At 39.3% G+C, this 20,344-nt stretch overlaps 2 protein-coding genes across 3 annotated transcripts in view; one reads left to right on the top strand and one right to left on the bottom strand.

Moving 5' to 3' along the window:
- srpk2 (SRSF protein kinase 2) overlaps positions 1–10,088 on the top strand; it is a 41,431-nt gene extending 31,343 nt beyond the window's left edge. The window contains 5 exon segments of the mRNA XM_088995908.1: positions 150–250; positions 856–963; positions 1,048–1,117; positions 3,699–3,791; positions 6,885–10,088. Of these exon segments, the coding sequence (XP_088852034.1) occupies positions 150–250; positions 856–963; positions 1,048–1,117; positions 3,699–3,791; positions 6,885–7,069 (557 nt within the window). The 3' untranslated portion in view covers positions 7,070–10,088.
- Positions 10,089–10,237: 149 nt separating this feature from the next.
- Positions 10,238–18,540, bottom strand: adck2 (aarF domain containing kinase 2). 2 transcript variants are annotated; one of them, XM_088995911.1, is made up of 9 exons: positions 17,714–18,540; positions 17,366–17,593; positions 16,194–16,340; positions 15,447–15,575; positions 15,292–15,387; positions 13,489–13,770; positions 11,948–12,076; positions 11,810–11,863; positions 10,238–11,308 (listed from the first exon to the last, which is right to left on the bottom strand). In XM_088995911.1, exons 1-9 carry the CDS (start codon positions 18,224–18,226, stop codon positions 11,168–11,170), a joined length of 1,719 nt encoding a protein of 572 aa, XP_088852037.1. In that variant the 5' UTR covers positions 18,227–18,540; the 3' UTR covers positions 10,238–11,167. The 2 variants fall into 2 exon arrangements, with proteins under 2 accessions (XP_088852037.1, XP_088852036.1); XM_088995910.1 differs by having other exon boundaries at positions 17,366–18,540.
- Between the last annotated feature and the right edge of the window lie 1,804 nt (positions 18,541–20,344).

Here is a 20,344-nt window from a genome sequence, read left to right as displayed (position 1 = left end):
ACAAGCTGTCACCAAAACAAAATGTGTGAAAAGTGAAGCACTTGTGAGCATTTTGCAGATGCGCACTTTTGTCTCACCCAAACATGATTGAACACGCCATGACGACTGTTGTGTTTAACATCCGATCCGCTTGTGTGCACCGCCGGCAGCTCGAGCCCGAGCTGCAGACCTCCTGATCAACCCACTTGACCCACGCAACGCTGAATCCATCCGAGTGAAAATAGCTGACCTTGGAAATGCCTGCTGGGTGGTAAGACCCTAAAAATTAACTTGGGGAAAAAAAAATCATTGAATGTATTGAATACCGCACAAAAAATAGGACATTTTTTAATTGTATTGACATTTTCTCTAGTTTAAAAAAAAAGGGAAATCTGAGTTTTTATTCTTAAATTTAAATTTTTAAAAAGGCACTCATTTCAAGAGCACACTTTAACTCATTCACTGCCAGACATGTACACAAATATAATACAATCCATACATATTGGTTTATATAGCGCTTTAACAACAGCTGAAGCTGGAACAAATCATTAATTAATTTAATAATAATTAATTAATAATTATTACTAATTATTATACATTTCATTGCATTGTATTTTGGACAGCCGCCCTCATTTCAAGCTCATATAACTCCAGACCCATATCATTTAGGAATGAACTCTTTTTTTTTCTGATGAAAGAAGAGAGCCTAAGGTTTCTTACTCTGAATTAAATGTTTATGTAGTCGTAAAACTCAATATTTTGTGGTTCATTGGCTCAAGTGACAATGACAAAAACCCTGGCACTGGGGTAGACACATTTTTTGCACATCGTCTGGCAGTGAAGTAGTTAAAACTCATCCCACCCCTGCATTTGCAGCACAAGCACTTTACTGAGGACATCCAGACCAGACAGTACCGCTCCATCGAAGTCCTGATAGGAGCTGGTTACAGCACTCCCGCCGACATCTGGAGCACCGCTTGCATGGTAAACCCGTCACGCCACGCGTGCACGTCTACCTGCCGCGTAACGACAGCGCCGCCGCCATTTTTTTTTTTTTTTGTCTCGCAGGCCTTTGAACTGGCAACGGGCGACTACCTCTTTGAGCCCCATTCAGGCGAGGACTACTCGAGGGATGAGGGTGAGGATTAACACAGCGCCATCACTGTTGTGTTGGAGGCATTGCGCCCCCCAAAAAATATACCTCGGTTTACAAACCCCTTGGCTTATGAACTTTTCGCTTTACAAACGTTAAATTTATGAACATTTTACCTTGGCATACAAACTATTTTTTGGGATACACACGGAGCTGCCACAATGAGTGATGTGTCGTTCGCCAACGAGCCCGTTCTCCTAACAAGAAAATGGCATCCGGCTTGTTTTGGTCCTCTATTCCCCGCCCCCAGTCGTCGGTTAAAGCCACATGATTGGTCAAGAACGCAGCAGTGAAGGGAGGTGGTTTAAACATTAAAGAGACAGGCAGACGATAGAGAGAGAGTGACAAATTGGAAACAGTGAAATTTGGACTGGCTTCAACTTTGATAGTTCAAAAGCAGAGTGTAGACTGCAAGGTTAAAATATCCCATCAATCAGGCTCCACAAACAACCCGCACAAGCCATCTGTAAACTTGATGCAAAAAAATCCCATCAATCAGGCTGCACACTTGATGCAAAAAGCTATGAACCCAGCTAAACGGAACACAATTGATGAGGAACTAGATAAAATTATCACAGAGAAAGCACCTACAATGGATCATTCCTCAAGATGGTGAAAGAAGAAGGCTACGTTCCTCATCAGGTGTTTAATGCTGATGAAAGCGGCGACTCCATTCCAACAAGCCATCGACGACCATCACAAAGGTAAATAAAATGACTTTATTATACAGTACAGTTTATTTCTTTCATTATAATACAATAGCCCATTTATTATACATAAAATAAAGTCTGTTTTGTGTAGTTTTAAGGTTTGGAAAATTACATTAGAAAGTAGAAAATTATGTTTTATGGGGACCTGGGAACGGATTGTTCTCATTTTAATGGTTTCCTATGGGAAATTATTTTTTGGGATACACACTTTTTGACTTACACACTCTGTCTGGGAACCAATTAAGTTCGTAAGCCAAGGTATCACTGCATATTAACTAAGTATATACCGGCATAGATATCCATGCCGCCGACCTATCGTGACAGGCAGTGCGATTAAAATCATCTTCCACAGGTTCAGATTTTACAGGAAGTGTATTTATGATAAAACGGAGAGGCGATGGTCATTATTTACTCTTTGGTGATGTGTTTTTTGCCGCTGTGCCGGGAGATTATTTTCCCGATGTAAAACATGGTCGTTTAAAGGACGACCGACACCACAGGACAAGTTGTGTCCATAATTTGTAAAATCACTTCAAATGACTTCTACTGAGCGCATTTTAATAAGATTCCACCGCATATAGCTATATTTTACCTTTTAAGACTCGTGCTGAATATTCAGGAAGTCTTGTTTTTCAGTTGGTGACGATGCCCTAAGTGACGTCACGGAGGGAACGCCCCTGACTGACAAAGCGACACACAATGCATTTTGGGTACTTTGTTTGGTCTGAAAACTTCGTGTTGATGGCAAATTAGAAGGAAAACACATAAATGACGCCATGGTGAATCGTTGTGTGTTGCACCAAGACTACTATTTGATACTAGTTGACACAAATTTCCAGCGGACAAATCAGGCCATTTCCAACAGAGCTTGTGCGCCATCTTGTGCATTTTCTGGGACGCTACATTAGAGTCCAAACGGCTCCAATTGATCCGGAAGGACTTCTTTAATCGATTGTAAACGTTTATGCTTTCCTCCTCAGAACTATTTGAATCATATTCGTAACTGGATGAGTAACAAGAAAGCATCTTTCTCCGAATCTGAACTCTCTGAAGCCATTGTTTTGATTCTGGAGCAAGGCAGTTTGTGACCAATAGTGACGTCACAAACAAGGGGGCGGGACTTTCTGAACCTGCCCAGTTCCGAGCTCATTTTGTGGCAGTTTTGGGACACTTTAAGTCATTTTTATTGGTGTTTTGCATTTGACTAAAAATAACAACCTGCATGTTTTGGGTATTTTAGATGCTATAAAACGTTTTTTTTTTTTTTGCTGTCAGTTAGGAAACATGGTGTCGGTTGTCCTTTAAATTCTCCAATACAACTGATATTCGTCCGACTTGACCATAAGCAACTTTGCTATCAGCGATATTGATTCGATGAATACAGAGAGGGCAAAATGGCCACTTTGACAAGATAAATTGCCATTAGTGACTAACAACTGTTTTCTCTCCTTTACTCCGTGTGACTCTTTCCCACCATTTCCCCGCCGAATCATCCCCCCTTTGTCCGTTACACTCGACCCCCTTCACCTCCACCTCCACATCACCCGAACATACACATCCTTCTCTCCCATTGTAGACCACATAGCCCACATCATAGAACTACTGGGCTGTATCCCAAGGCACTTTGCGCTCTCCGGAAAATATTCCCGCGAGTTCTTCAACAGAAGAGGTAGCGCTGACGGGTTTTTTTGACGCACGCGGACGCCATATACGCACAACTGCGCGCACACATGGAGTCTCAAAGTGACCCCATGTGGTGTCGTCCCAGGCGGAAGTGTGTGTCAGTCTTGTTTGCATGCTGTAATGGTGCCTGTTCCTTCTATGTGGTGGTGGTGGTGGTGGTGGTGGGCATGCAGATCACATCGCTCTGATCTCGGAGCTCCTGGGGAAGGTCCCACGCAAAGTGTACGCTGCCGGGAGGTACAGCGGAGAGTTTTTCTCCAAAAAAGGTAAATGCACGCCCTGGGCTCACCGGGCCCTGGCGCAAAGACATGATTGTCTTTTTTATTGGAAGGAAGTAGATCTTTGAAGGACGGGTCCCCCAAACCGGCAAGTTCAGAATTATACCCTCTGAGCTGTACCATTAAAAGAAATTCTAGCTAGCTAGCTAGATAAAAGCTAGCGAAAAGCATCAGGTAGCTTTTATAATAATAATACATTTCATTTATAAGCACCTTTCAAAACTCTTTAGCTAGCTAACTAGTGAAAGCATCAGCTAGCTTTTAGCTAGCTAAAAGCTTCACCTAGCATTTAGCAAGCTAACTAGTGAAAGCATCAGCAAGCTAGCTAGTCAAAAAACATCAGCTAGCTAGCTAAGTCTACCTACCTATGTAGCTATCATCTATCTAACTAGATAGCATCAAGCTAGTTAGCCATCTATATAGCTAGCTCGTTACATAAAAGCATCAGGTAGCTTTTATAATAATAATAATAACAATAATAATAATAATACCTGTCATTTATAAGCACCTTTCAAAACTCTCAAGGTCACTTTTAGCGAGATAACTAGTGAAAGCATCAGCTAGCTAACTAATGAAAGCATCAGTAAGCTAGCTAGATAAACATATCCGCTAGCTAGCTAAGTCTACCTATCTAGCTAGCTAGCTAGCTAGCCATCTGTCTAGCTAGCTATCCATCTATCCAACTAGCAAGCATCTATCTAGTTAGCCATCTATCGAGCCATCTAAATCTAGCTAGCTAGCTAGCTATCCATCGATCTAACTAACTATCAGTTATGTAGTTAGCTATCTAAACATTTTTTATATTAAAAAATATATACATAATAATAAAAATAAATATATACATATTGTCTTTTATGTATGTTTATATTTTAAAAACAGAAATATATATTTAAATTGTATTTTTTTAATTGCTAAAATATAATGAAAAGTATAATACACTATAATACAAAAAATACTGTAATACAAAAGCAAAACAAACGCAGCAGTCGCTTTTTTTTTTAAATAATGACGAATACCGTCTAATTTTCCTCCCCTTTGCCAGTCGTATTTCAATCAGTCTTCCCGCCGGTGCTTTTTCTTGTTTGGACATTTTGCTGCTCCAAAACGACCCCGCCCCCCCCACACCGCCGACGATCCCGATTGGTTGCTGCTTGCACGCAACCAATCGCTCAAACCTCCCCGCATGATTGTGTCAGTGTGAATAGAATGGCTTCTGTCGCGTGGACATGGCTCTCTTACTACCCGTGCGGGTCTGCGGATCAATAATGACCTTCTATCCAAAAAAAGCTGATTTTCAGCTGTTCTGGTTGGACTTGAACCCTGTCATGTAAACCTGATAACATGATCATCGTTTGCAAGGCAAATCTGCAGGCCTTGTTGGAAGTAAGAGAACGTGTTTTTTTTTAAACTCATTCACTGCCATTCTTGAATTTATTCGGGTGTTGTTTATTATTGTTTGGGTGTAGATAAAGCGCTGGCCATGGCCTCTGGCCTATATTCTGCGGGTCCTGCAATTTTGAGTAAAAAAAAATGACAAAAACCCTGGCACTTGGAGTGGACACATTTTTGCACACTGTCTGGCAGTGAATGAGTTAATGATGGAGTCATTAAAATGGGTCATGTTGAAAAGAAAATATCGTTTTACTCCAAGAAAAATCTTACAAATCTAATCATCCAATAGTTTTTTTTTTTTTTTTTTTTTAAAAGTTGCCAAAATAAAATTTGGCCTTCTGGATTATTTTTTTCCCAAGATTTTAATTATAAGGAGCAACTTCAACAAACAACATATTTATAAACATTTTCCATACATAAGGTGCACCGCATTATAAGAGGCACCTTCAATGAATGACATATTTTAAAACGTTTTCCATACATAAGGCGCACCACCCACATTATAACGAGCACCTTCAACGAATTACATATTTAAAAAAAAAAATCCATACATAAGGCGCATGGTCAGTTTATGAAAACAAAAATATTTTTGGTGCGCCATATAGTGCAGAAAATACGGTAATTTAACTTTTCCTATCTCAAACACCCCACTAAAAAAATACATTAAAAAAATCTCCCAAAACAGAATTATTTAACATAATCTTGAACAAAACTCACTTTAGAGCGATTTTCTTTTCTTTTCAACATGCCCCCAATACTCCGATCATTTTTTTTTCCCCCGATCGGATCATCTAACGCACTGGTGTCAAAGTCAAGGCCCGGGGGCCAAATCCGGCCCGCCACATCATTTTTTTCGGCCCGCGAAAGCAAATCAAACTTGTGAAATTCCATGATGCTTGCTAAAATCCTAACCAAAATGTCATATTTTTGGATGTAAACTACAATAATCAGTCATTATTCTTGACCTCAGATTTGAAAGATAGTTTTTTATTAATTTGTTGTGCGCTCTATATGTAATACAGTGATACCTCAGTTTACGAACCCCTTGGCTTACAAAGTTTTCGGTTTACGAACTATAAATTTATGAAAAATTTACCTTGGCATACGAACTATTTTTCGGGATACACACGGAGTGCTCACAAGCCATCTGTACACTTGATGGAAAAAGCTATCAACCCAGCTAAACAAAACACAATTGATGAGGAACTAGGTAAAATGATCGCATAGAAAGCACCTACAAGGGATCATTCCTCAAGATGGTGAAAGAAGAAGGTTATGTTCCTCATCAAGTGTTTAATGCTGATGAAACCGGCTACTCCATTCCATCAAGCCATTAATGACCATCACAAAGGTAAATAAAATGACTTTATTATACAGTACAGTTTATTTCTTTATTTATAATACAATAGCATATTTATTATACATAAAACAAGGTATATTTTGTGTAGTTTTAAGAAAATTAGAAAGTAGAAAATTATGTTTTATGGGGACCTGGGAACGGATTATTCTCATTCTAATGGTTTCCTATGGGAAATTAATTTTTGGGATACACACTTTTCGCCTTACAGTGTCTGAAAACCAATTAAGTTCGTAAGCCAAGGTATCACTGTATGTGAGAGGAAACCATAACAACAATGTGGCCCATGCATCTAACAGCTGAAACCCCCCCCACCACTTCACCCTCCACAGGCGAACTTCGACACATCACCAAACTGAAACCGTGGTCTCTTTTCGACGTCCTGGTGGAGAAATACGGCTGGGCTCACGAAGACGCCGCCCATTTTACACAATTCCTTCTACCCATGCTAGAGATGTTACCCGAGAAGCGGGCGTCGGCGGGCGAATGCCTCAACCACGCTTGGCTCAACTCGTAGCCACTCACACGTGTGTCCACCGCCCTACCGCCCCCCCCCCCCCCCCCGGTCCCATCCTAACCCCTTTTGGTGATACTACAGCAACCGATGATGAAACGCACCCAGGCGTTTCCCCCTCCATGATGTTCTGAACGGAATATTAAAAGAAGCCTATGGATCGAAAAAATAAAATAAAATGGCGACTGTCTTCCGACGTGAACGCTAATCGGACGCCATTTTGGACGAATAACCACCGAGACCTGCTCCCGCCATGACATTTGACCCCCTTCGGTCATCACTGGATGCTCTCGGTGGTTCCTGGCAGAGTTTGATATTTTATTTTGAAGGTCGCCAGTCCACCAGGGGGGCGCCATTGCAAAAAGTGAGGAATGCAGCAAAAAAATGCATGGTGAAAAGGATACGAAGAATGGCGTGACGATTTCCACTCGCGAGTTCCAAAATGGAGGAAAAGGAAATGCAGGAAATAGTCAAGTGTTGCCGTGACACCCCCCGCCCCCTTCACCCCCACCTCCGTAACCTCCGACCCACCCTTTGCCCTTCAGGAATTTGAACATATTGTACATATAAAAATGAGACACGTACGCACACACATTCCAAATATCAAAAAATGACTGCCGCTGCTCACCCACTGAAAAACGAGGGGGGGGGGGGGGGTATTCTTGACTGTTTTTGTTTGCCCATTTTTTTGAACCAGATATGGAAGGCTTGACACTGAATGACATTTTCGCTATGGGGGAAGTTCCCATTTTCACATACAAAATAAAAGAGAAAAGGATCCATTTTACAATTTTGGCACAATCCACCATCTTGTTTTTTTCCCCCCTCATCACAATTGGACTGCCGAAAAAGGGCAAAAATAATAAAATATAATTTCTTTTGTTACACAATTCACAGTTTTTCACATAGTGGCCATTTTTTTCCTGTACACTTATTTTTCTAGCTAACTAATAGCTAACCAGATAGCTATCCAAATAATCGATAGCTAGCTAGTCAGCCCTAATAGCCAGCCAGATAGCTATTCAGCTATTCGATAGCTAGCTAGATAGCTGAGTACCTAGCTAGCTATCTATTTGCAATCTATTAGCTACCTACCTAGCTGGTTATCTAGCGTGTTATCTATTAGCTAGCTAGGTATCTGAAAAGCTAGCTATCTGGCTGGCTATTAGGGCTGGCTATAATAATAATAATAATAATAATAATACATTTGATTTCTAAGCGCCTTTCAAAACTCTCAAGGTCACTTTACACTCACAGGATGAAGTTTTTCTGTGGGTGAGCAGTGGCAACCACACGCGCCAGCGTTCACTCAACCGGAAAGTAACTCAAATATAGAAAGCTAGCTAACTAATAGATAGGCACCCAGATAGCTAGCTAGCCGACCAGTTAGCGAATAGATAGCAAATATATAGCCAATAGAAAGCTAATAGATAGCAACCCGGAATAACTGAAATACAAAAATCTAGCTAGCTAGGTAATCGATAACTAATAGCTAGCTAGGTAGGTAACTAATAGATTGCAAATAGATAAGCTAACAGATAGCTAGCTAGGTACCCAGCTATCTAGCTAGCTATCGATTAGCTGAATACCTATCTGGCTAGCTAGCTATCTGGCTGGCTATTAGAGCTGGCTATCTAGCTAGATATTGATTAGTTGGATAGCTATATGGCTAGCTATTTGATAGCTAGCTAGCTTTCTATCTATTTGAGTTACTTTCCGGGTTGAGTGAACGCTGGCACATGTGGCTGCCACTGCTCACCCACAGAAAAACTGATCCAGTGACTGTAAAGTGACCTTGAGAGTTTTGAAAGGCACTTATAAATCAAATTATTATTATTATTATTATTATGGACCGCCCCCACCCCTTGGAGACTCCTCCCCCTTGTCCTTTCTTGCAAAACAACACACAAATCTCCCCCTTAATCATTTATCTCAAGTCCGATTGCCCATTTTATTTTTTTTGCAATGAATAAAATGTAAGTAAATGGTGAGATATTTTTCATAAAAATAATATTTAATTCATTAAAAGGACACTAAAAAAAGACATTAAAATAAGAAAGTTTCTCTCTGGTTGTCGTAACCGTGACAGAATCGGTGATTGTGTTTTGTCTATTAGGGATTTGTTGCTGTTAATTAATAAGAATTATTAGATTTGTTTGATTGACATCTCTCCCTCGTTAGCGGTTTAGCGCTGCTCCATCTTGAGTTTTTCTCACGCACAAATGAGGCATTTGCAATAAAAAAATAGGTGACATTTTATCGATGAAAAGGTTTCTTTAGTCGTCATCTGTACTTCTTTGAAGGTGTTTCTCTTCTTATCTAAGAGGCTTCGTCAGCTAGCTAAAATTTTGCTGGTAGCTTTGGCCCTATATATAAATATGCCTACTGTCCAGAGGTGGCGGTGATAGAACTCTGCTATTATAGGTCCCTGGACAAAGGTTGGGGGAAGCAGAGGACTATTCCCTGACGCTACACTGATTACCTCTATTGTTCTGACTGATTACTTCTATTGTCCTGACTGATTATGGGGTCTACGACTGGCCTGATTTCTCCAATTTGCCCTGGTATGACCTTATCAGCATAACAGCCTATGTGGTAATGATCTAAGAAATTTGTTGTAAATACGATCCAAATGAAACCTCACCCCACCATGGTGATTTAGTGAATGGTTTTGCTGTTTTATAAAAATAGCTTCTTTTTACTCCCCTTTCAAACCATCTATTTTTCGATTTTTAACCTCATTGAGCGGTTACTAGCTTTTAGGTGCATATGTACTGCAGATTGAGGCTCAAATCTGTAAAGATACAGATGACGGCTGAAGAATCCTTTTCATCGATGGACCACTCCTGTATGACTGAGAGCTTTCACAGAGGTGACATTTTCTTTTTATTGCACCAAAAATCTCCTTTATTTCGTTCACCTTCTTTCTTCTCAGACATGCTGACTGTTCTGACTGATGACTAAAGTGCATCTGTAGTTTTGTGTTTTTCATGGAAAGATTGAATAAAAATGCAAAAATGAATTTGGTGATTATGGCAACAAGTTTTAGCGATTGACAAGATTTTGGAGTATCGTGCGGATTCACGTATGTACACCGAAATGTGATATTTGTACATTCAAGTATACAGTACAGTACAGCGATGTAAACAGTTCTTGAAAAAAAAAATGTGTATTTGTACACAGTTAAGTCACCAAATACCTCCAGTATGCTATACGTTTTTGAAGAAAATGTATCCAAAAATATTACATAATTGTCAGCACCAACCCATCATAATCAAATCCAGTTTAACTCATTCACTGCCATTCACGAATTTATTCAGGAATTGAACATATAATGTAGAACGCCATTCCCGAATTTGTTCGAGTTTTGTTTTTTCGTGCTTGGGTGCCGATAAAGCGCTGGTCATGGCGTCTGGCAATGTTTTTTTTCCTTTCCAGAAGGGGTTAGCATTCCCCCTTTTTTTCCATGTTAGCGCTTTGTTCCAGGTTCAGCTATTGCTAAAGCGCTATATAAACCAATATGTATGTATTGCATTGTATTTTGGATAGCCACCCTCATTTCAAGGTCATATAACTCCAGACCCATATCATTTAGGAATTAACTTATTTTGTCTGATGAAAGGATACATTCGGGCATTGAAAATATGATGTGGAGCGCAATTCCTGAATTTGTTCCGGTTCTGTTTTTTTTTTTTTTTTTTTTCATGCTTGGGTGCCGATAAAGCGCTGGTCAGACCTCTGGCAATGTGGCATTTCCCCTTTTTCCATGTTAGCACTTCTTTTCAAGCTTCAACTGTTGTTAAAGCACTATATAAACCAATATATACTGTATTTTGGACAGCCGCCCCATTTCAAGCTCATATAACTCCAGATCCATATAACTTAGGAATTAACTCATTTTTTGTCTGATGAAAAAAGAGAGTAATGTTTCTAACGCTGCATTTAATATTCATGTAGTCTTAAAACTCAATATTCTGCGGGTCCTGGAATTCAAGTGACAATGACCAAAACCCTGGCACTGAAGCGAACACATTTTTTTTTGCACATGGTCTGGCAGTGAATGAGTTAAATGAGGTATGTAACTAATATTTCTGTGTGCGTTTATAAGGATGAGGCACAGTTTTTGAGCAGCAGCGGTTTGGCTAGCTCCAAGATGTCCAAATTGGGGTCCAAAGATCGTCCGAGGCCCTCCAGCACCATGATGGCAAACACGATGGATGCAAAGTTACTCTCCAGCTTCACCTGTAAGTACGAAAAACCAAAATAACTTTAGCGTCTGGCACTGAATGAGTGAAGTAGGTGATTGGTGGAATCTCCTGAATAATAATAATAAATAATAATAATACATTTAATTTATAAGCGCTTCTCAAAACTCTCAAGGTCACTTTAAAGTCACAGGACAAGTTTTTCAGTGGGTGAGCTGCGGCAGACACAGCGTTGACTCAACCAGATAGAAAGCTAGCTAGCTAGCCAACAGATTGCTAATAACTAGCTAGCTGAATAGCTAGCCAGCCAGCTATATCGCTATCTAGCTAAGAGCTAGATAGCTGGCCAGTATCTATTGTTCACGTTTGGTATCCTAGAACAGAAAGCCATTAATCCATAACTGTGCTAACCAGTATTAGCATGTAGCCACACAAATTATGGATGCAACTTGTCCGGAGGTGTCGGTTGTCCTTTAACTAAATGGGTGTTTTTTTTTTTTCAAAATGGCTGACATTTTACTTTCATCATATTCTTCACCTTGTGTTTGATGAGTAGACCAAAAACTCTGGAGAGCAAATCAGCCACTTGGATCTGTAACACCCACAAGGTTAAAATGGCGTCACGAAAAGTCAAAAAAGACAACCAAAAGACAATAAAAAGACAACAAAGACATACCTTTCCCAGGGAGAGTGTGCTACTGAGGGCTACGTCCACCAATTCCGCCATTTCTCTCTTGAAACGCGGCACGTCTCGGCATTCGTTAGCCCGAGCGTGATGGAGGATTAGCTCTGCGACGCGCTCACCCTTCGGAGACAAAGAAGTAGGTACGCTACAGTGATCAATATTCCGCCGCCATTGTTTCTGTCCAGTGAACCGAGCGCACTCTGTACTCGCAGTCGTATACAGTATCATTGTATTTTTGTGAAGTCCAGTGATACCTCGGTTTACGAACCCCTTGGTTTACCAACTTTTCGGTTTACAAACGTTACATTTATCAAAGTTTTAACCTTGGCATACCAACTATTTTTCAGGATACACATGCCGCGCCACAATGAGTGATGAGGAACATGGTAAAATGATCGCAGAGAAAGCACCTCCAAGGGATCATTCCTCAAGATGGTGAAAGAAGAAGGTTACGTTCCTCATCAAGTGTTTAATGCTGAGGAAAGCGGCCACTCCATTCCATCAAGCCATCAACGATCATCACAAAGGTAAATAAAACAAATGTATAATACCATACCACATTTATTATACATAAAATAAGGTATATTTTGTGTAATTTTAAGGCTTAGAAAATTATAAAGTAGAAAGTAGAAAATTATGTTTTATGGAGACCTGGGAACGGATTATTCTCATTTTAATGGGTTCCTATGCGAAATGAATTTTTGGGATACACACTTTTCTAGTCTTCAAAATTTTAGCAAATAATTTTTCAGGCATTTTTTTAATATTCAAAATTTTGGCAAATAATTTTTCTCAGATTTTTCTAATCTTCAAAAATTTGGCTAATAATTTTCCAGGGATTTTTCTAATTTTCTAAATGTTGGCAAATATTTTTTTCAGGGATTTTTATAATTTTCAACATTTTGGCAAATAATTTTTCTGGGACTTTTCTAACTTTCCAAATTTTGGCAAATAATTTTTCAAATTTTCAAAATTTTGCCAAATAATTTTTCAGGCATTTTTCTAATTTTCCAAATTTTGCCAAATACATTTTCAGGTATTTTTCAAAATTTTGGATGTGGATTATTTCGTTGCTGAAAATTGTGTCATTGGGTAAAACAAATAAAGGTTTTCTAATGATGACCATGTTAATTCCGGGTTGAGTGAACGCTGGCGCGTGTGGCTGCCGCTGCTCACCTGCAGAAAAAAATATCCCGTGACTGTAAAGGGTCCTTCAGAGTTTTGAAAGGCGCTTAGAAATGAAATGTATTATTATTATCATTATTATTATTATTATTATTGTTATTATTATTATACAGTATTTTGAAAATTTAAAATTTCCACTATTTCCTTATTATTTGTCATAGAACAATAATCTAAACATCATTTGAAAGCTATTTAAATGCACTTTATTATGGTACTAGAAAATGTGTGATGAATTATTATTGATTTGATTGATTTTTATTATTTGGGATGTTGTCACATCCCTAAGAAGCAAGTGAGCAACCCCCCCCATGGAGATGAACGGGTGACGCCAGCGGACATTCGCTGACCTGGCGAAGCACCACGGCGGTGAAGACGGCCTTGAAGTTGTCCAGGTCGCGGCCGCCCAGCTGGGCCACGATGCCGGCGTCCAACAGCACCAGCTGGAAAGGACACGGCTCGGGTCGGACGCTCACCACCACCGTGTCCCAGAGGTCGGTCAGGGTGGTCTTTCCGTGATCTCCGCCGGACACGTGTGAGGGGGACGAGGAAGAGCCTGCCGATGGGCCGCAACGCTGGACTAAAATGTTGCCCGGGTGGAGATCGGCGTGGACAAAGTTGTCCACAAAAACCTGCAAAGGAAAAATATTTTTTTTTTCAAAATATAACTTTATTTTTTTTTTTCAAAATATATATTTTAATTTTTTTTACATTTTTCTTCAAAATGTTGGCAAATCATTTTTCAGGGATTTTTCTAATTTTCAAAATTTTGGTAAATCATTTTTCAGGTATTTTTCTAATTTTCAAAACTTTAGCAAATAACTTTTCAGTCATTTTTCTAATTGTAAAAATTTGGGCAAATAATTGTTCAGACATATTTCTAAGTTTTAAAATTTTATCGAGTAATTCGTCAGGCAGTTTTCAAATTTTCAAAATTATATATATATATATATATTTTTTTTTTTTCAAAATATAATTTTAATTTAAAAAAATATATATTTTTTTTTTTCTAAATATATTTTTTTTCTTAAATGTTGGCAAATCATTTTTCAGGGCTATTTCTAATTTTCAAAATTTTGGTAAATCATTTTTCAGGTATTTTTCTAATTTTCAAAATTTTAGCAAATAACGTTTCAGTCATTTTTCTAATTGTAAAAATTTGGGCAAATAATTGTTCAGACATTTTTCTAATTTTTAAAATTTCATCAAGTAATTCGTCAGGCAGTTTTCAAATTTTCAAAATTCTCTCTCTCTCTCTCTCTCTCTCTCTCTCTCTATATATATATATATATATATATATATATATATATATATATATATATATATTTTTTATTATTTTATTATTATAAAATTATATAATTTTAATTTTTTTACAAAAAATATATATTTTTTTTTTCCTAAATATAATTTTTTTTCTTCAAAATTTTGGCAAAAAATTTTTGCGAAATTGTTCTAATTTTCCAAATTTTGGTAAATCACTTTTCAGGTATTTTTCAAATTTTCTAAATTTTGGTAAATCATTTTTCAGGTAGTATTTTTCTAATTTTCAAAATTTTGGCTAATAATTTTTATGTGATTTTTCACATTTTCAAAACTGGCAAATTAGAAAAAAAATTCTAATTTTAAAAATGTTGGCAAATAATTGAATTAAAATGTATTATTTTTATTAATAGATAGCTAGCTAGCTGGATAGATAGCTAATATATAGCCAGCTAACCAGCCAGCTAGCCAACAGATATTATTATTATTGTTATTATATTATTAAGAGATTAACAACTGCTTCGTGAAGCAAAATTTGAAGCTTCATTTTCAATCACAAGTTAATATATATATATATACAGTAAAGTCTCGTTATATCGATATCGGATATATCGATAGTCTCGGTTATATCGATACTATTTCTATGCAAGCACGGAGAAAATTACATGCAAACAGGGTCGGATATATCGATAGTCCCGGTTATATCGATATTTTTTCGGACTCCCTTGAATATCGATATAACGAGACTTTACTGTATATATATATATATATATATATATATATATATATATATATATATATATATATATATATATATATATATTCCCGTGACATCATGGCGTAATGCTTTGCTATCAAGATGTCGTGCGGCTTGAATTGAGCGTCTGCCTCACCATTTTGAGCAAAGTGTCGACTCCCATTCTGGCAATCCTTTGTTTCACCTCGTGAGGAATGTCGGCTTTCAGGTACTCTGAGATGGGCTCGCTTTCCTGGAACAAGGACACGTTTTCAAAGTAGAAAGTTTCTCTTTGCATTTGTGCGTAGTCACCTCAAACGTTTCCACTAAAATCGTCCTGGTGACAAAAGGCCGTAACGGTGTGGGGAACTTGACGTAGTCCACGTTGCGGAAATTCTCGCGGAAGTCTTCAATGTTCTTGGCCTCGAAACGGAGGTCGATCTGAAACCAATCGGACGTAAATACACGACAATAAATTAGCTTTTCTTGCATATACAGGTCACATTCGACTTACGACCAGCTCGACTTACGACCACCCGTACTTTCTGGCTAGCTATCTAGCTGGCTAGCTAATAGCTATCTATTGGCTTGCTAGCTAGTTTTCTATCTATTTGTCTTACTATTCTCTTAGATTTTCCAAAAGGAGCGTTAATGAAAATTAACACATTTCATGAGGCATGGTGTTGATTTATTTATGTGTTTATTCATGCATTATCTTTTTATTTGTTAATTATTGTTTCTTTATTTACTTGTTTATTTGCTTATTTATTTACTCATGTATTTATTTTTATGTCTGGTTATTTGATTATTGTTTTTATGCACTTCCGGGTTGAGTGAACGCTGGCGCGTATGGCTGCCACTGCTCACCCGCAGAAAAAAAAATATCCTGTGACTGTAAATCAGAATCATCTTTATTGCCAAGTATTAAAGAGTCTCTATTCAACATTTTAAATGGATTTCGACCTCCGACCATTTCGACTTACAACCGTTTGGTCGGAACAGAACTTGGTCGTAAGTCGGATGTTACTTGTATATACAAAAAAAAAGTATTTTGCACACCTGTTTGGTCATAAGCTTCTCAAATTCGTCAACAATCTCGGGTAAGCTGAGCCATTTGAGTCCAGGAAGACAGTGTAGAAGGTAGCTGGAGGCCTTCATCAGCAGCAGGTCCATCTCCACCTGCCGTTTCAGGCCTGGATGAAGCACCTGCGGTACAACGGGTACCTGTCAACCGCCCGTATTTTGCCCTGTTCTGGATGATTTTTGGACATTTTTTTAGATGTGTACGGTATACACGCAAGTTTTTTGAGATATTGTCGATTCCGTTTTTGTCATTAAATATTAGCAGTCATGTTAATTATAACAAATACAGTGATACCTCAGCTTATGAACGCTTTAGCACACGAACTTTTCGCCTTAAGAACATTAAATTTGCGAGAATATAGTCTTGGCTGACCAAACCACGCGGCGCCACGGTGGCTGGCGGACTAGTTTTCTGCACTGCCTTTCTTTAAGTGCAGACGTGGTTTGTTATCGAGTGGAGTACTTTTGCTATTATGGGACCGAAAAAGACCCCCACCGCAGGCTAGTGTTAAGCCGAAGAGGACACAAAAAAAAATTGCGGTCGAGCAGAAGAAGGAGATCATCGGAAAAAAACGAAAGGGGTGTGTGTTTGAGTGACTTAGCGTCCCAGTACTAGTACGCTAAGTCGACCATTGCTAGCATTGTGTCTGTGTTGTCTTAGCAACGGTCTCAGGCAATAGAAGAGGTTGATTTGAATTAACAAAAATCAGCTAGCAGGGGACAGTGTGAGTGAGGGTACTATCGCCGAGAAAGCACGACAACTTCACTCAGATATCATCAAGAGGCAACTACTTCGCCGACCATCACAAAGGTAAATAAAATGACTTTATTATATAGTACAGTGTATTTCTTTAGTTACAATAGCATAGCACGTTTATTCTACATAAAATAAGGTATATTTTGTGTAGTTTTAAGGCTTATTTAGTAGAAAAATATATTTTATGGGGATCTGGGAACGAATTATTCTCATTTTAATGGTTTCTTATGGGAAATAAATGTTTGAAAGATGAACTTTTCACCATACACACACTTTCTGGGAACCAATTAAGTTCGTAAGCTGAGCTATCACTACATTTGTATATGTAAACCTTTGGATCTCACTTCCTGCTTTTACAGGAAGTGTGAAATGGGCTCGCTCGCTCACTCACCTTGATCGCCACGGGTATCAAGCGATCCTTCTGCGGGGTGTTCTTCTCAAGCGGAACCTCGACATCTTCCTTGCTTCCTCCATTCCAAAGATTCCACAAAGAGCTGGACACTCCACTCAAACCAGGAATCTCCCAAGCTTCCAGAAGATCCTCCTTCTCCAGTTCATCCACCAGTGTCTGGAAGTCCTGATCCTCCACTTGATCCTTGTTAGCCCATCCGCGATACACCTGCGCTACGCACCCCGAACCAATCGGTTCCTTGCTCTCGAACACCAGCACGTTCTTCCAACCCTCCCCGAAAGCTCTCTTGAGACATTGCTTAGTGTGAGCCCAGGAATGAGGACACACCTTGACGTGCAGCCTGGAGAAGCGGTCGCAGAACTCCTGAGGGAAGATGTCCCGCCTGGTGCTGGCCCACTGCCCGAGCTTTACGAAGGCCGGGCCGGAGCTTTCGGTTAGCCACAGTAGGGCGTCTAACCAGTGCGAGGCCCATTGAGTGGAGACTAAAACTAAGGGGTAGAGAAGTAAGATGGGAGAGAACTTCAGGAACAGAACGATGGCACGCAGGCCCAGGCGGATGAGAAAGACTAGTTTGTGCACTTGGACTTTTGCAAGAGACTTCCTGTTGGTGATTTGGCTTGGCGGAGGCGCGCGTTGACATTTGGCTGAGGACGCACAGGTTGTGCCCCAACACAGCAGCGCTACCTTGGGGATACTGGTCATTACTTGCCTCCTCTTGACCACACATGACCTCGACGTCTGGATGAGTCGGGTTCGACCATAAAGGCTGCTTGCTCTTTGGAGGTTGGACCTCAGGGTGAGAAGAACCGCTCTCGCTCCTAAAACCGCCACTGCCATCATACGTAACACGATTGGACAGCGAAAATGGCTTTTATTGAGTCACTCATATCATTTATGACAAACTAGAAGAACAACACGAGCCATAGCGCCGCCGTCATTCCACCATAAGCGCATAGCTACCAGCGTTAGCTCCCGTTGACATAAACGAGAACGTTAGCCGATAACAAAATGGCGGCATCTTGTGGTGTTTTAATGATCCAGGTACGTCCGGAGTTAAAAGTTTATTTTATGCTCATCTTGCTGAAATCGTCATCGCCGCTGTTGTCAAACTCCACCGATGAATCCAAAGCAACGACAGCGGTTGTATGCCTGGGTATGACGTCAAGCATCACGATCACGTGGTTTTTCCTTAAAGGGGCTCCGCCATTCATGACGTTCTTGTTCGTCGAATTCGTTTATAGACTGTGTAATTGTTGCTCAATTGTCAAAGAAAAGGTTATAATAATTGTTATGAAATATGTGAACACTATAAAGTTTTAAAAACAAATTACAGTTTGATACCGCCACTTTGGTCAACACAGCAAATCGTGATGAAATTGCAATGACGCCTGCTGTCCGGCAGAGGGCAGCGCAATACTCGGGGGAAAAAAAACAGGGTCACACGGCTTCAAAAAATCAAAACGAAAAAAATGTGACAGTTAAATTAATAAAAACTAATCTGTTGCGAGAAGTATATATATATATATATATATATATATATATATATATATATATATATATATATATATATATATATATATAGTATATATATATATAATGAAATTACTACTTACCTCAAAAAATACTCGAAATTTAGTACAGTTCCTATCAAGTCAAATAAAACCGGAAGCGTAGATGTTCATCTGAGTAAATTTTTAATGACCGCTATTTATAATTCGAAACTAAAATCGTTGTTTCACTCCACGTTCGTTTTAGAGGGGAGCATATTATGTCCAGTTTAATTAAAAAAAAAACGTTTTTATACAAATTCACGTTGTGAATTGTTACCGGAAGTGGCATCGTGTCCATCGAATGTGAAATGAAAATCTTGTGTCATTTCTTTCTAAAAGTGGGCCCGCGAGGGATGCTATGTCGAAAACTTCACCACCTCCACTGAATCATTTCTCCCAGTTACCTGGGAACTTGCTCTGGCATAAGTTCTTGATCAAAAGAAACATTTTGGCGCGATGAGGGAATCACAATTACCTCACACTCAAAAAGGTAAGCTAATGAGCAGTATTGCTGTATTCCACAAACACATGGCAGCAATGAATCTTCTTTCTTCTGTTGAAGTCCTCAATTCGTGGTGGTAAATAACAATTAGCGGCAAACCTATAACTCTACGGTGGTCCAAATGTGTTTTCAAATGGCAATTACGCTTCCAAGGGATTGTAGGTGTATATTGGTCATAAAAGAGTATGGCCTTTGTAGTTCCATATGGTGTGTATATGAGTGGAAGTAGCACAACTTCCTAAGAGGAGCCTCCTTTTTCTTTCCCTGAGGATAATTCCCTGTGTAATGACTTTGGTTTATTAAAAGCAGTACTGTATTGGTTTGGCGCTGACGTCCCTCTTGGTCATTAAAGACAGGAAATGAAGAGGCAGGGTCCACATGTTGATTGTATTGTCTTCTTTTGCTTTTACAGGAGATTTTGCATGTAACCTACGAGGTGGGATGGAAACCTGGTCCCACCCATATTCTCAGTCACGGGTCATTCACTTGGACAGTGCACGCCTGGAATCCCAGCTGAGGGCCTGGTCTTGGACACCGCGACACAATAAGGTGGGTAAATGCCAAACAGATGTTATGCCCCCCACACAACACCCTCTCTAACCTAAGCTCCCTTGGAAATGGGTAGATTTGTCCACTGTGAATTTGTGTAAACTTACACCTTCTTTTTGCGTGTTACCGCAAAAAGAAGGTCTAATTTCACCATTTACACGGTATTTTCAGATGGAAAAAAAATTACCCAAAATGCATTGTGTGTCGCATTCTCGATCAGGGGCGTTCCCTCCGTGACGTCACTTCAGGCATCGTCATCAACTCGAAAACAAAACTTCCTAAATATTCAGCGCGAGTCTTAAAACGTAAAATATAGCTATATGCCGTGGAATCTTTGTAAAATGCGCTGAGTAGAAG

The sequence above is a fragment of the Hippocampus bargibanti genome, linkage group LG05 (assembly GCF_051943395.1).
Source record: "Hippocampus bargibanti isolate YZ-2025 linkage group LG05, ASM5194339v1, whole genome shotgun sequence".
NCBI lineage: Eukaryota > Metazoa > Chordata > Actinopteri > Syngnathiformes > Syngnathidae > Hippocampus > Hippocampus bargibanti.
This window is presented reverse-complemented; position numbering and strand designations above follow the sequence as displayed.